At 43.8% G+C, this 16,059-nt stretch overlaps 1 protein-coding gene across 3 annotated transcripts in view; it reads left to right on the top strand.

Moving 5' to 3' along the window:
* Positions 1–1,797: 1,797 nt before the first annotated feature.
* GALNT7 (polypeptide N-acetylgalactosaminyltransferase 7) overlaps positions 1,798–16,059 on the top strand; it is a 118,785-nt gene continuing 104,523 nt past the window's right edge. For all 3 annotated transcript variants that reach the window (XM_074993018.1, XM_074993019.1, XM_074993021.1), the window contains exon 1: positions 1,798–1,929. In XM_074993018.1, the coding sequence (XP_074849119.1) occupies positions 1,804–1,929 (126 nt within the window). In that variant the 5' untranslated portion in view covers positions 1,798–1,803. The remainder of the gene's footprint in view (positions 1,930–16,059) is intronic.

Genomic DNA, 16,059 nt, shown 5'->3' with positions numbered 1-16,059 from the left:
ACTAAGATGGGAGGGCTTGCCAGTACTTTGGAGGATAAGTTTATCGTTAAAAATGATTATATATTCAAAACTGGAGAAATTGTCTGCGATAAATAAGATGAAATTCAATAAGGACAAATGTGAAGTACTCCACTTAGAAAAGAATAATTACTTTCACACATACAAAATGGAAAGTGATTGTTTACAAAGAACCATGACTTTCACGCATACAAAATACGAAGTGGTTGCTCACAAAGCAGTGCTGCAGAAAGGGATCTAGAGATCATAGTGGACCACAAGCTAAATATGAGTCAACAGCGTGACACTTGCAGAAAAAGCAAACATTGTTGTGGGATGCATGAACATGCGTGTTGTAAGCAAGACACAAGAAGTAATTCCTCCTTCTATTCTGTGTTGATTAGGCCTCAACTGGAGTACTGTCCCCAGTTCTAGTCATCACATTTCTGGAAAGACATGGACTGTCTCCAAATATGGTTAAAGGTCTTAGAAGACATGACCAATAAGGGGAGACTGAAATAATTAGGTTTGTTTAATTTGGAAAAGAGAAGACTGCAAGGAGACATGACAATAGTTTTCTTGTACCTAGAAGGGTGTTAGAAGAAGAAGGGAGTAGAATTATTTTCCGTAACCTTTGATAATAGGATAAGAAGCAGTTCCTGCAAGGGAGGTTTCGGTTGGCCATTAGGGAAAAGCTTCCTGTCGGGGTGATTAAGTTGTGGAATAAATTGCCTAAAGAAGATATGGAATCTCCATAATCGCAGATATTTAATAGCAGGTTAGATTAGCATCTATCAGTGATGCTCAATAGTGATTGGTCCTTCCCTGAGTGCAGAGGAATGGACTTAATGACTTCTTGTGGTCCCTTCCAATTCTAGCATTCTATAATGCTGTGAAATGTACCTACGAGGTATTCTCTCTTTTCAATATTTAAGTAATAAGATTTGATAGAGGGCCACACTTACGCTAAATCATTTTTAAGGCCCAACAATCTTGGCTCCATTCTTTGGGAGTTTTCACCTGTGATGAGGCAGGTGCACACATCAGATTTTGCAACCATCAAATTAACAGCATAAAGGAAAAATGAAGTGAAAGTAGGACTGTATGATAGAGATCCGGGACAATCACTAGCCAAGTCTGATAGGAGAGTAGTCTTTAAACAACTACAAGCAGTTATAAACCTTAACCCTCTTGGACTCTGTGTCTTTCCAAGGCAAGGGAAAGACAAACTCGGAACTGGTCCCTCCTTCCATCTCACCAAGCCAGAAGCTGCAGCTTGGTATTTGCACGCCTTGTCCCAGTTTCACTTGTGCAAATCCACCTCTTGACGAAAGCGGACGAGCAGGCAACCCACAGTCAATATGAAAAACCCTCCGAGCTATAAATCAGCCACGTGGAGCTGTCGTTGCTGCTGCACTGACTTCCTGCTTCGGATCATTTGAGCTGCTGGGCGCAGCTCAGCAGGGAAAAGAGGAGCCAAGCAGCAGGGGAGCGCGGGGAGGGGGCGGTGGGGAGTTTGCGCCTGCAGCACAGTGACGGGCTGAGCTGGGGGGCAGCAGCCGCCGAAGGAGGAACGGCAGCAGAGCAGCAGCCAAGCAGCGGGAGAGAGCGGAGAGGACCAGCCGCGACAAGGCGGCTGGAAGGAGCGGGGGGTGCACCAGCAGGCTTGGGCAGGGAGCCGGAGGGGCGGCAGCCGCGGGGTGGAGCCGAGCCGACTCCGGGCTGGGGAGGGGATAGCTCCGGAGGCGGCGACCCGGGGAACAGGAAGCGGTGTCAGGGTGTAGGGCTGGGGGTCGGAGGGGGAGGATGCGGCTGAAGCTGGGCTTTCTGCTGCGCGCCGTGCTGCTGGCGGGCAGCTTCCTGGGGCTGCTGCTGCTCTGGTCCTCGCTGGCCCCCCGCGCCGAGGAGCCGAGCCCTCAGGGCAGGATGCGGGTGAGTGACCGCTCCGGAGGGGCGGGGGAGGGGTCTCCCGGCCCGCCCACCCGCGGGCGGACAGGCGGCTGCTCCCGGCAGGTCCCCTTCTCCGGGCGGGGGGCGGCGGTCGGTGCCCAGGCTGCGGCCTGTGGCGCTTGCAGGCCCGAGCGGACAGCGCGGAGCTGCGGCCCCGGACTGAGGCTGCTGCGGCCGGACTGGGCAGCCGGGCTCCCCCCGGCGCGGCAGCTGTGCCCCGCCGTCCCCGCGGGTGGGGCGGGCACGCCAGGTCTCGGGCCTCGCTGGGCGCCCGGCGGCCCCGGGCCTGCCCTGACCCTGCGGCGCGGAGGTGAGGGAGTCCCGCCCCGCCCCGCGCAGGAGGCCCGCGGCCGAGACCCTAACGGGGGCCAGTGCAGCGGAGCCCTAGGAGGTGCAGTCTGCGGGGGGGGGAAGGGTAGCTCTCCCTGGCCTCTGGGCGGGGGCTTGCAGCGCCCGCTGCAACGTCTGAGGCAACGGGGGGGGGGGGTGTGTGTGCATCGCGGGGAGAAGCCGGGACGGAACTACAGCCGCTCGGGCTGTAGCCTGCACTCACCGGCTTCATTAGGGTAACACTGAGCTCCCCCCGCGGGGGAAGGGCCACGCAGTCACTCGCCTGCCTTCTTGGCAGGAGCCGCCCAGGTGCACGGGGCTGCCGCTCGTTAATTGGCTGCAAATTAGTCACGGCTGAGGCAGGAACAAGGCCCCTCCTTACCGTGCTGGTTCCGGACCCCGGGCTCGGCATAGGCTTCCTCTGCAGCGAGCAACACCTTGAACTCCTCGTTGTCAATCACCTGATACACGTCTCGGCCTCAGGGTCCTTCTGTTAGGCTGTGTGTACGCGGCAGGCGCTGTCTCGTTTTACTGCCTATCCCCAGATAAGCTGCCGTGCCTCTTGGCTCCCTGCTTCTCAGTTAGAGATATTGTTTGCAGTAAAGGGTACTCTGATTTCCACACCCCTCATCGCAGGAGCAGCACGGGATGCCGTCAAAGACATCGCTTTGTCCAGTTTGGATTGTCCCGTAGACATAGCTTGAGGCCTGGTCTGCACTAGGGATCAAAGTCGATACCAGATACGCAATTCTAGCCATGCCATTTGTGTAGCCAGAATGGAGGTGTCAGGATCAACTTTCTTCCTGGTATAGATAAGGGATCTTTGAGCTCAGGCTGAGGTCCCTTACTCTACACATCAGCCTGGAGGAGCAGGGTCGAGGGCAGAGCCCAGAGAGAGTGATTTTGCTGAATCTTCACGTGGGACAAAACTGATCCCTGGGAGATTGATTGTAGCTCACTGACCACCCCTTAAGTGTAGACATATCCCTAGAGGCCTTGCACCTCTGGATTCACTCCCTGCAAAATTGCACATATTGATCCTAGCCATTTTTAATAAAAGCTAACAATGACACCATTTTTGCCTAGGCTCGCCCTAATGATCTAATTCCAAGCTGGGTGGTTAAAGGAAAATTTTGTCACATTTAAGATAATTAATATCTCAGTTTAAACTGTGTAAGGTGTCCAGATATCCCATAATGCTTACATTTTACCGTTTATTAAAAATCAGTATATACATTTTCTTTTCCCCATTTTCACAAACTTTTTTCATTCCCCTCTGATGTGGTAGCTCTCATCTTAGCAGATCCCACTGTGCTCCACCTATTACAGACAGATGAGCATTTGTGATGGAAGCAGATCTGGTAGGGAGAATAACATGAAAAGCTCTTCGTGCTGGTGTGATATTAGTGGTTGGTGTGGGGCGGGGGGGGTGGCAGAACAGATTTGTTCAAGGCTGTAAGTCCCCACTGTGTCAAAGTAGTATGGCCTTTGATATCTAAAACTACTGACAGCTATTCTAACAAGAGGAGTAGTTGTGTTTATATGTAGCTTCACTAATAACAAGCAGTCCTGTACCACCTTGAAGACTAACACATTTATTTATTAGGTAATAAGCTTTCATGAGTAAGATGAAATCTGAGGAAGTGGGTCTTTCCCATGAAAGCTCATTACCTAATAAATAAATGTGTCTTTAAGGTGCTACAGAACTGCTTATTTGCTATTCTAACAGAATTTTGTTCTTAAAATATTTCTAATAGCATATAAAATTCCTATACTTCAAGAGGGCTGAGATGCACATTTGCATAATTTCTTACTGCATATGTTCGTACTACATTAACTGCAATTGAAAATAAACTGACAGACCCTTGACTTGATTTGCAGTAGGTATTTCTGTTTAGATTATATCTTGTAAGTGCAACTCAACATGCCGAGGTTCAAAAGCTAAGTTTAAAGTAATCTTGGAGATGTTACTTTATCCCACAAAAGCAATCAAGGACATATCATAGTTTAAAAATCTTGAGTTGACATTCTGGCTTTTGCTCATGCTGTGTCTGACATTTATAGCTGAACAGTTTGTATGATCACCAAGAGAAAGTTTAGTTGGTATAATTCTTGTGTAAATTAGTGGTCTCTTTCAAGAGATCATGTTGCTATCTTTTGAAACCCATACAGTTTGTTGGATCTTGGCAGATGTGGGTGAGATGACTAATGGCTCCTCTTGAGTTCTCACAGTTTATTAGAAAAGGAGGTCTTTAAAATTTATCTGCCTTTCTAGAAACCTGTTTTGTGCTGTACAATAAACCCATATTTAAAATAGTCAGAATTTTTACTTGAATATGCATTTTCTAAATTCTGTGACATTTCCATTTAAATTCACCAAAATTAATTTTATTTTTATTACCTGTGAAAGTTGTTAGTTTCCAGGGACTCAAACTAAAGTCTTCTAATAGAATAAGCAAATCATGGGTAATAGTTATTGAGAGGTAGTACAGAGTATATCTTCACAGCAAATTAAAATCTACAGCTGGCCTCTGTCCATTGACTTGGGCTTGTGTGCTTCAGGCTGCAGAACTGTTTCAATGGAGCCTGAACTTTGGGATCCCTTCTCTTTCAGAGGATCCTAGAGCTTGGGCTGAAGCCTGAGCACAGATGTCTACCCAGCAATGGAACAGCACTGCAGGCCAAGTCCAAGTCATCTGGCACAGGCCAGCTGCAAGTGTCTAATTGCTGTGTAGACATACCTGCAGTCTGCTATGTAGAGGCAGCTTCTACTAGTCACCATTGAGGTGCACTCTTGATGTGGAGTGCCTTGCGCTTCCTCATGTGTATGCATTGATTGAGAAAAGGACTGCAGAGTTATGAACCTTCCACTTTTCACAAGCACTGACTTCTCTCAGCTAAAAATTGCTTCTGAGGTGAAACCTTGTGGTCAACTCTCTGCCTCAAGTGAAAGCATATCCACCTTGTCTCCGTAATCTATCTTTGATTGGACCAGCTTTTCTTAGTGAAAGAAAGAAGGTTTTGAACTTAGAGGAGAGTTCTGGGCTATGTCTACATTATGAGAAATTCAAATTTATAAAATCCAGCATTACAAAATAGATATTAATACATTTTAATTTGACCATCCTCACCTCCCCAGTGTTCCTCACAAAGTCAACTTTTTGCCGCCACACTCAGTTAGCAAACATCAACTGTTGCAGTAGTGCATTGTGGGAACCTATTCCACAGTTCCCTGATCCCCATAGCATTCTGGGTATTTTCACTGGCATTTGACATCATCTTCCCCCATGGCATTGCCTTCATTCCCCTCCCTTGTTAAGCAAACATGCATTTTTCCAGGTGGAGGGAAGGAAAACTTAGTGCATCACAAAGATTGCCAAATGTAGAGAAATCTTTACTGAATTGATTTTTAAAACTATCTGTAACTGACTGATGAAAGATTTTATAAAAATCATCAGGTGTCTTTTCAACTGGCCCCCCCACCGACTGCTCCCCCGTCCCTTGATTACATCTGATCCCTGAAAATAATACAGGGACAATGAAAAGCATGAAGAAAGTGTAGATAGTAAAGATTTGGAAAAAGAGAATTGCTGAGGGGAGGGCTTTTGGGCTTCCAGTTCACTATACAGCTTCTGTGTATAGTCTGTATTCTCAGCTGGCCCTTCACCCACTCTTCCCTGCATGAAGGGGTCCAAAGTTAGAGGATAGAAAAGGCTAGGAAAAAAGAGTTTTGTCTTACCCCTTCACTATACTGACACTGCCAACACAAGGGATGGAGCTCACCAAATTTTATTGCCATTGTGGGGTGTTTGGTATTTGGGAGGTTGAATGGCCAGTTGACATGGTCCCCAAAAATCTTTTTTGGATGTAGGGTGTGGGCTTGAGGGCCACTTGGATCATTTCCCCCCTGCCAGCCCCACAATTCATAGCTTGCCCCAGGCAACAGCTAGCTCCCCAGGTCCTTGTTGGAGCGGGAGGCATGGAGGATTTTCAGTGGAGGGCCAGTTGAAGTAGTCCCTCTGGGCAGCTGCAAGCACCTGCAATTTGTATTTGCAGGGGGAGACTCCCTCTACCCCAGATGGCTTCAGGCCCCTGCAATTCGTAGCCACTGGAGGAGACTTCACACCGACAACAGAATAGCCCCAAAAATCTTAGCCTCTGGGGGAGACTTCCCTCCTGGTGGCAGCTAGCCCCCTGGCTCCTTGTTGGGGTGTGGGCATGGAGGTATTTCAGTGGGGGGACAGTTGAAAGTAGTCCCTGTGGCTGGCTGCAAGCCCCTGAAAATCTTAGGCACCAGGGGACTCTTCTAGCCCCCCTGGCAGCAGAAATGCCCCAAAAATATTTTTGTTGGGGGGCTAGTTGAAGCAGTCCTCCCCAGATGGTTACAAGCCCCCGAAAATGTTAGCTGCTGGGGGAAACTTCCCCTTGGACAGCTTCAAGCCCCTGAAAATGTTTTCGTCCCCTTGGAGCCCTAACTGTGCACAAATGAGGACATGGTGCTGCTGCCTGGTAGCATGGTCAGCACCAAATGGCAGGTACATCCCTTTATTGGGTTTGGGGCTAGCTATGTGATGTGGCTGAGCACGGGAAGGAGCACGACTATGTGGCATCTGCAAGGGGGCATGCACAAATGTAAACCGCTGAGAAGTTTCTCTGCCTCTTATGGAAGCACAACCCCCACAACAGCTTTGCTGTCATGTGGCGTGGTGGAGCAGCGGCTGGCGCTGGGCAGCACAGAAAAAAAATACCAAGAGTAGACACAGAACCACAGACTCCATGCTGGGGCTATTTGTAATGGGTAGATGTGCTCACAGCACTAATAGCAAAGAAAGCCGTTTCTCAGACCCTTATGCAAACATAACCCCACAGGCTTCTTGGTCCTGATTTGACGTTCACGATCTTCCTGTTATCTAATTCCTGGGCACCTGAAGAGCGGCAAACAGAGTGGAGCACTGAGGGGTGTTGTGGGTTACACACGGGACACCTCTGGAGGCTTATAAATTCGATTTTTAAGATGTGGCGCTTCCACACTGGCCTTTATTCTAACTTTTAAATTTGAACTTGATGCTACACCCAGCAGGTACCAATAATATTATGAAATCGATATTAGTGCTCCCTAAATCAAGCTAATGGTATTTACAGTGAAGACAGTCACACGATAATATCGTGCTAACTGCCTTAAATTTGAATTTATCTCATAGTTTAGACAGAGCCCTGTTGTGGGAAATGTATTCAGCATCACAGCTACATACGAGGAGGAACAAATAGTTCAACATAACTAGTTGATCTATATTTTAAGGGCCGTTCAAAGTGAAGGGGTCCATTAACATCTATACAGTCTAGGAGAGGTGTCAGGGGCTTGGTGTGTTTAGATTGCTGTAATAAGTCAGACATGAATGATTACTGCCATCTATAAAGCTCTGAAAACAAGAGTTTATAAACTTTGAAATGCTGCCAGACCCTTAACTTTAGTGCAAGCAGCTTCTCATTTGCTGCATGTGTCTTTCTTGAAACCCTGGCTCCATTCACAATTGCTGCTTGGCTCAAGGAGTTAGAGCTATCTCAGGTAACATAAGAAGACAGATTTGGAAACCATGTCCAGCTGAGGTATGTGTTTTAAACTAACAAGAGCAGTTCTGAAGTGTGTGAGTCTGGGGAAGAGGTTACCCAGGCTTGCTGACAGTTGCCCTGAGGCCTGGCCTTTCAAAGGGGTCTGGAGTTCTTGCTGCTGCTGCTACAGCTCTGGGCCACTTTGAAATGTTGTGGCTGCTATATAGCTCTGAGAGAAGGGAGTGCTCTCTGTTCCGCAGTCTGAGCAGCATTAAGGTCTGACTGCCCTAGCCCTCTCTCCCCTTAGGTTCTGCCCTTGACAGCACCCTTTCCAGGTCACAGAGTTGAGCCTACCTTGCCCCAGGGCCCATGGTGGCTGTCTGCCTTGTTGAGATTACAGATAGATGATATATGCAGGTTGAAGTACTCAGTTTTAATTTCCATTATATGCATTTAATTATACATTTTGGAAAACTGTACTTTATTTCTAATGACGACTTAGATTTGTTTCTCTGCGTTAAAGACACTAAGAAAAAAATCTAATCAGAGTGACTAGGTCTTAATTTATGAGTCAAGGGAATTGATTATTTTGTTCACAGTCACATTATGTATCTTGCAGTTTGTTTCCTGTATACATTAAAAAAAAAAAGCTCCATGAAGCTAAAGTAGAGCCAACATCAATAGCAGTAAGTGGGATTTCAGCTCTGTATTAGTGTATGTGTGTGCTCCATGTTCCAGGATGTGGAGAATGATTTGTGCTTTGTCTATACAGTACTTCTAAAATTAAAGTGCAGCCACAGCAGTGCTTTAATGTGCAAGTGTGGCCATGGCAAGAGGAAAGTGTAAACCACCTCCATGAGGGTAGTAACTAACAGCACCTGGAGTATGGCTGCCAGTGCTGGGAGCCTGCTTGCACAGGCTCTTTACAGTGCTATAACTTTCTCTGAGCCAGAAAGTTGCAGTACAGTAAAGTAGGCTTAAATAGCATGGTTAGTGAATCGTGACAAAGAACAAATTTGGCATTGGTTAAGGAGAGGTTTTTTTATTTGTACCTCTAAAGGCGTCCTTTTAAAAAAAATGCTAATGTTAGAAACAGTGGTAATGCTGCAAATCTTTCTGAGCATGATTTATCATTAAATATGGTAAGTCATTGGTCTATGGAACAGCTGATAGACTTTTAATGTGAATACATGTCATGTCCTGCATTTTGAATGTAAACATCAGGAAGCAATTTGTGCACTGATTGCTGAACTGAAAGTTCAAGACAGTGAAAATGATTGCATTCAGGTTGTAAGTTTAACTGAATGGAAGTTCATAAATAGTTCTTATTTGCTCAAAATATGCATCTCAGAAGATATTACAATAGCCTTTCAAAGGAATTATATGAATTGTGCAACAGCAGAAACACTAAAAGGGAGAGACAGGAAGAAAAACTTGGTCAAAGCATATAGAGGATTGTCAGTTTAAAAAAGCAGTCAACATTTGAAATTATTTGCTTCTAGAAATAATGGATGAAATTACATTACAAACATTCAAGGAAAAGAAATAATTGCTTTTCTTACCACTAGTATTTGGTGTATGGGGGGTTAAATGGGGCTGAAATCTTAACTAAGGCAAATTTCTCGTTTTTATACTTTGAAAACTGGAATTTACAAATGGGTATGTTACACAAGCCTCTAGGGCATATCAGTATAATAGCAGACATACTGAAATGTGATTGACAAGCTTGGAGGGAAGGCAAGACTTTTTCCTAGGGTATGTCAGCAGAGAGATTTACAAAGAAAAAGTGAAAGCTAAATATAAAAATAGAACAAAGTAATAGTTCGGGACAAGGAAGAGGAAGGAGAACAAAAGTCCACCAGTGACGGAATAGTGTTGACGTCTAAAATGGGAGAAGTCACTAGGGACTGAATTAAGGAATGTGAGAAGTGATAGAATGTAACTAAAAGAAGTAAAATGTTAAGTTAAATATCAGGAAGGTCAGATTATGACACTGGAATAATCTCCCAAGGAAGGTGTGGGGTGCTCTTATTTCTTCATGGGTTTAAAAACTAGTCTTGACAAAGCACTAGAAAATGTGGTGAGCTGAACAATCTTAGACAGGTAGTATGGTGGACTAGAAAAATCTACTCTCCAGGTCTTATTTTTCTGTGGTTGTTAGTGTTTGGGTTTGGAGCACTAATCAAGGATAATTTGTTTGGATAAAGAAAATGACATTATCCATCAAAACATTATTTTACAAATAGTTAACAATTCTTAACTCGTCACATCCTCTCTGTTTTAATGAACAGTGGTCAAACGACAGTCTAACCAGTTCAGAAGCTAGCATGCTTTTGACTAGCAGGTCTCAAACTACACTGCTGCAGATTTTTTTTCCCCTGAGGCTAAACAGAGGTTTGTGTTAGATATTTGTTGTAGCAACATATTATGAGAAAGTTTTATCCCCACCCAAAAAATTGCTCACGTATTTGTGTCGTGCAAAGCACATATTTAACAACTGCATTGCACACATTCTGTTTCTAATGATTGCTTTTGGTGGGTATTTATGGACTATCCATGTCTGAATTATGTTCCTAAATAGTGCAGCAAGGAATTTTGTAATTTAACTACTTTTCTGAAATGGCTTTGTCTGCAGTATGCTCAATGATATTGATAAGATTATATTTCTGTCACTATGTATCATTCTACACATTCTGCTTCTTGTATAGAACTCCAGCCTTATTGTTTGAATAGAAAAAAAATCTAGAACAGATTTGTTGAATGTATGTCTCAAACCATACAATCTAAAAATAGACTAGAATTTAATACTTTGCTGCCAAGACTAAATAATGCACTTGCCCACTCAGCATTAGAAACACGTAGGCACAGCAGGGAATAAAATTCCAATAAACCACATAGGCTTTCAAGAAACAAGTGTTTGGAGCACTTTTCAAGGTGCAGTCCAGATCCACGAGGGGCTATTTTAACCGCTTCACTGCAACTTCAGGTGCCTCACATTGCTTTGCTGAGGTAGGTTTCATTTGGATTACTCAAAAACAGCCATGAAGCAAGCAGGTGACATTCTGAGTACTATTTGTGCGTAGCTGTGCCTGAGAGGCTACATGTTAATCACACTCTGGCTTCCACCAGCTTTAGTTACCAGTGTGATCCCTTGTACACTCCTGACGCAAGATTCCCCCCAAAATGTATGTTCTGCACTCTTGAGCCCTCTCTCCTGGACATTCATATATATTCGGTTCATTGCTCCTCAAAAGGGATTTGAATACAACAGTTTGTTACCACAGATGAAGTTAGGAAAGCAGTTCAATTTAAAGACACTAATGTATTGGTTTAAGTGAAGAATTAAAACGAGTGTGTTTAAATACAAAGAGGGTGTTTAGAGAAGTACAAACACAAGACATTAAATAGTCACACGAGAAATAAAAATTAAATGCTTTCTAGTGCTAAAATTTAACAAACTAGATTTGGTTGAAGTAAAATTCGTAGCTCATATTCCATGCAACAGGGCAGATGAAGTTTCAGATCAGGATCTTTTCCCAAGTTCATACAAGTTGTTTTGTCTTAGATGAAAATGAAAGAGATGAATAGGGAGAGAGAACTTGTGGTGTTTTTGCCTCTTACTTTTTAGTTCTGTCTCTCTTTTGAAATGTGTTTATCTATCCCTAAATAAAGTTTGTTCTCACTGTGAAGTTGGAATCATGGAGTCTTGTGAGGAAAAGAGGTTTGCTAAGAGGCAGATCCATTTGTTCCTGCCCTCTTCCTCCTCTTCTTCTCCTTTCCCCCCTTTTGTCAAAGAATGGCCACTTGATAGGTGGTTACCCATTTACATTGACCCATTTACTTTACCTGGCTAGAGAGATCAGCTTGTCCTTTGTCTTTGAGAAACGTGGTCTACCCATTCCCCAGACGTGTTTGGTAAACATGCTTGCAGTTATTTATTTCTGCTTATATTTATAATTTTTCCTATAACATTACTACATGCATTTGAACAATATTTTTGATTATTGAGTTCTTAGTTTGCAGGTACGCCCTCATAAGGCATATTTTGTACAAAGAGTATTACAATAGTGTGTACATACGAATATGGTATTGCACAGTGTCACAGACCCCTTCAGCTTTGTATGTCTTCCACTCTTTACTCTCTGAACCAGCAGCCTGAAATGGGATGGTGAATTACAATGAAAATATTATAATGCCATTATACAAATGGTACACTCTTATGTGGAATACTGTGTTCATTTCTTCTTGCTCTCAGAAATGATTACTGAAATAGGTTTCAAAAACAGATGGAAAATGGTTAGTAGCATGAAGAAAAGGTGGGAGGAAAAATGAGGTTGTGTGTTTTAGAGAGGATGTGAATTAGAGGTGACATAAAGTACATGAAATAACAGCATAGAAGAGACAGAGATCGGGAGCTTGTTTCCCTCCCATAGTGAAGATGAAGGGGACATTCAAAGAGAATAAAAGGGAGCAAATTCAGAACTGAGAAAAGGAAACAATTTTTCAGATAATTTGCCTGTGGGATTTTCTTCTAAAAGATGTCATTGTGGCAAAAAGCTTCTCAGAATTAAAAAGGACATTTGTATTATTGTCACACCTAGAACACTCATTCAGGATCAAGGCATTGTTGTGCTAGGAGCTCAGGAAGACCAGAAAAGACAGTCTTTGTTCTGAAAAGTTTACAGGCATACAGTCTAAAATAAACATAATCAGAAATGTCTAGGCAAAATAAATATGTTCTCTCAGTTCACAGGGCATATTAAAAAAATGTCTCTTGTCATGGATAAGAAGAATAACCTGGACTCAGAATTTAAAAGCCATAAGTTTGGGTATGGATGTAAACATTTATGCTCAAGCCACTGTTACACTAATGAGCGGTTAGGAAGAAACTTTTCCCCTGGAGAACAGTCCTGTAGCACCTTAAAGACTAACAATATTATTTGTTGGGTGGTGACCTTTCATGGGACAAACTGACTTCTTCAGATCTGGAGAATCCTGATAACTGAGCCAAAGATAATTTAAAAGAAAGATTTAAAAAAATAAATAAAAATAAAAACTGAATAATCAGGTAGATAGGATGGGGGGAAGGGGAAGGAAAAAAGTTTCCGCAAGTGTCTATTAAGTTAAATTGGGTTGCCTGGAGTCACTGCGAATGTCAAAGGTGGGGAAATCGTCCTTGTAATGTGTAAGGCAATTGATATCTTTGAGTCTGAGATGACAAGTATCAAACTTGAAAGTAAAGTCCAATTCAGATGTCTCCCTTTGTAATCTGGTGTTAAAATCTCTTTGTTTTAGAATGCACACCATTAGGTGTTGAATGCTGTATTCTGCTAAATTGAAATGCTGGCTTGCCGGTTTACGTGCATTCAGATTCCTAATGTCTGATTTGTGTCCATTCATTATTTGGCAAAGTGATTGTCCAATTTGTCTAATATACATGGTGGCGGGGCATTGCTGGCGCATGATAGCATATAACACATTAGTGGAAGTTTAGGAATATGAACCCCTGATTGTGTAACTGATGCGATTAGGTCCAGCGATGGTGTGTCTAGTATAAATATGTGGACAGCGTTGGCAATGGGGTTTGTTGCAAGGAAATGTTCCAGGATTAGTATTTCTATGGTATGTCATGTGTTTGCTAGTGAGAATTTTCCTGAGATTGGGGCCGTCTATAAGAAAGAACAGGTCTGTCACCTATGGCCTGTGAGAGTGAAGCATGATGTTCCAGTATAGGTTGTAGATTGTCGATTATGCGCTGGAGGGGTTTGGGTTGTTGGCTGTAGGTGGTGACAAGTGGTGCTCCGTTCTTAACTTTCTTGGGCCTATCTGGAAGCAGCTGGTTTCTGGGTATTCTGGGTATTTGTCTGGCCCTGTCAATCAGTTTCTTTACTTCTCTTGGTGGGTAATTAAGCTTTACGAATGCCTGATAGAGCTTTTGGTCTGTGTCATCAGGACTGGAGCAGATGTGGTTGTATCTTAGGGCTTGACTATAAGGCTACGTTTACACTTAGTAAAAATTTCAAAATGGCCATGCTAATGAGGCACTGAACTGCATATTCAGCGCCTCATTAGCATGCTGGCAGCTGCAGCACTTCGAAAGTGGTGCAGTTCGCTGCCACTCAGCTTGTCTCTACTGGGGTCCTTTTTGAAAGGACCCCACCAACATGGAAATCCCCTTATTCCTATGACCTCATTTAGATGTTGGTGGGGTCCTTTCAAAAAGGACCCCAGTGTAGACAAGCCAGGCGGCCGCGAACTGCAGCACTTCCAGCATGCTAATGAGGGGCTGAATATGCATTTCAGCATCTCATTAGTATTCTTCGATTTGGCCATTAGCATGGTCATTTTGAAGTTCTTACTAAGTGTAAACACAGCCTAAATGATGAATAGTGTGGTGTGTCCTGGATGGAGGTTGGAGGCATATAGGTAAGAGTAGCTGTCAGTGGGTTTCCAGTGTAGAAGGGATTTGATCATCGGTGATTTCTGCTGTGGTGTCCAGGAAATGGATCTCTTGTGTGGAATGGTCAAGGCTGAGATTGGTGGTGGGGCGCAGGTTGTTGAAATCCCTGTGGAATTCTTCAAGGGTCTCTTTATCATGTCCAAATGATAAAGATATCATTGATGTAGCATAAGTGAAGGAGACAGGAGCTGAGCAAATGTTGTTTTAAGTCAGCCAGAAAAAAAGGTTAGCATTCTTTGGGGTCTTGTGTGTGCCCGTAGCATTGCTGCTGATCTGGAAGTATGAATTTTCCCCAAAAAGGAAATAGTTGTGGGTGAGGACAGAGTTACATAGCTGTGTGAAAGGCAGATCTGGACTCACTTTAAAATCAAGCTCAACCCAAACCCAAGCCAAGAACAACCAACTCAAAAGGATCTTTTTTTTTTTTTCCCCAGAACTGACCCTAATGCTTACCTGCCTGTGTAATCTGTGCCAGCACCACTGCCTTGCTTTGGGGTGTGGCCTTGGTGGGGGCTTAACTGTGCCCACAATCCATCTCTGGCTGTCTCCTGCCTGTGGTGATAGCAGGATGGCAATGGCTACATGCCTCACTCCAGTGTGTGATACGGAGTGAGAGGTGTTGCAGTGTGTCATCACACTCAGTCTTCATCACAAATCAGTAGAACCCTGCGCGGATAGAAATTTCTATCTGCAGATACAGATGTCCATGGATAGATATTGGGACCACAGAGCAGCAGGGCTCTACTCCCAGGAGCCACTGCAGCTAATGGAGAGGAGCATTACCCCATCATTCCCTGGCAGCTCCTCCAAGCAGTGTGGCTGCACCACTCTCAGTCTTGCCTCCAGCCGGGACCATTCCTGCTCTGGGTTTTGTGTTCTGGCTTGAATGCATTGCTTCCCAGCCAACCCCCATTCCCCATCGCCCCTGGCCCTCAGTGTCTCCCCAGATCCACTGTCCCGGGCTTAATTTGTCCCCATATTTGCCAGAGCAGAGTAAGTCTGTTGTGAACAGTGATATTTGTGTTTGTTAATACTGTATCACTTTTCAAAACAAACTTACAATAAATACATTTCAGTGATTTGGATGTGTACTTGTGCATATTCATTTGTTTTTCCTGACTTAGCAGCTAACAGCAAGAGTTGGCAACTGTATGACTAAAGCCACCAAATAATTTGTCCTTAAAACTCTTGGTGTAAAGGGAAGTTTAAAAGGGGGGAAAAGTGTCAAGCTTAACCTACAGTAATAGATCAGGGGAGGAGCTCAGTTGTAATGTGGTGGTAGTGCTGTTGTTGTTGTTGTCATCCAAAATAAAAAGGTTACAATTCTGAAAATATGTGCCTGCTTATTGGACAATACATATGATTATGTCTTTTCACTGGAGTGGATGGTTGGCTCTGGGGATTAGGGAAAATCACAGCTCTGTTTTGTGCAACTCTTTGGGAAAATTATGAGTTACTATTGCAATGCTCTTTTTTTGGATAAAGTCTCTTAAAACTGCTTATAATTATTTTGTACTAAGCATTTATTGCTTGTTACAGAAAATGTTTGTGATCCTAAACTTGAAATAGAATCAGTTTAAAAATTATTTAAAAGTAGTTTGTAATAATGTACTTGTCCACACATCCCTCTGCCAGTCTGAGTTTTCAATTCTGTTGTTCTGTGTAAGGCCAACCTTCTCACAGATTTTTGAATCTCCATTTTTTGGGAGTTCAGTCAGAGACACCCTAGACATTTTCAAAGAGGCCTAAGACTTGCCATTCCTAATGAGGGA

Source organism: Carettochelys insculpta, chromosome 4 (genome assembly GCF_033958435.1).
Source record: "Carettochelys insculpta isolate YL-2023 chromosome 4, ASM3395843v1, whole genome shotgun sequence".
In the NCBI taxonomy this organism is placed as follows: domain Eukaryota; kingdom Metazoa; phylum Chordata; order Testudines; family Carettochelyidae; genus Carettochelys; species Carettochelys insculpta.
The sequence above is the reverse complement of the archived record's forward strand: the minus strand, read 5'-3'. Positions and strand labels throughout refer to the sequence as shown.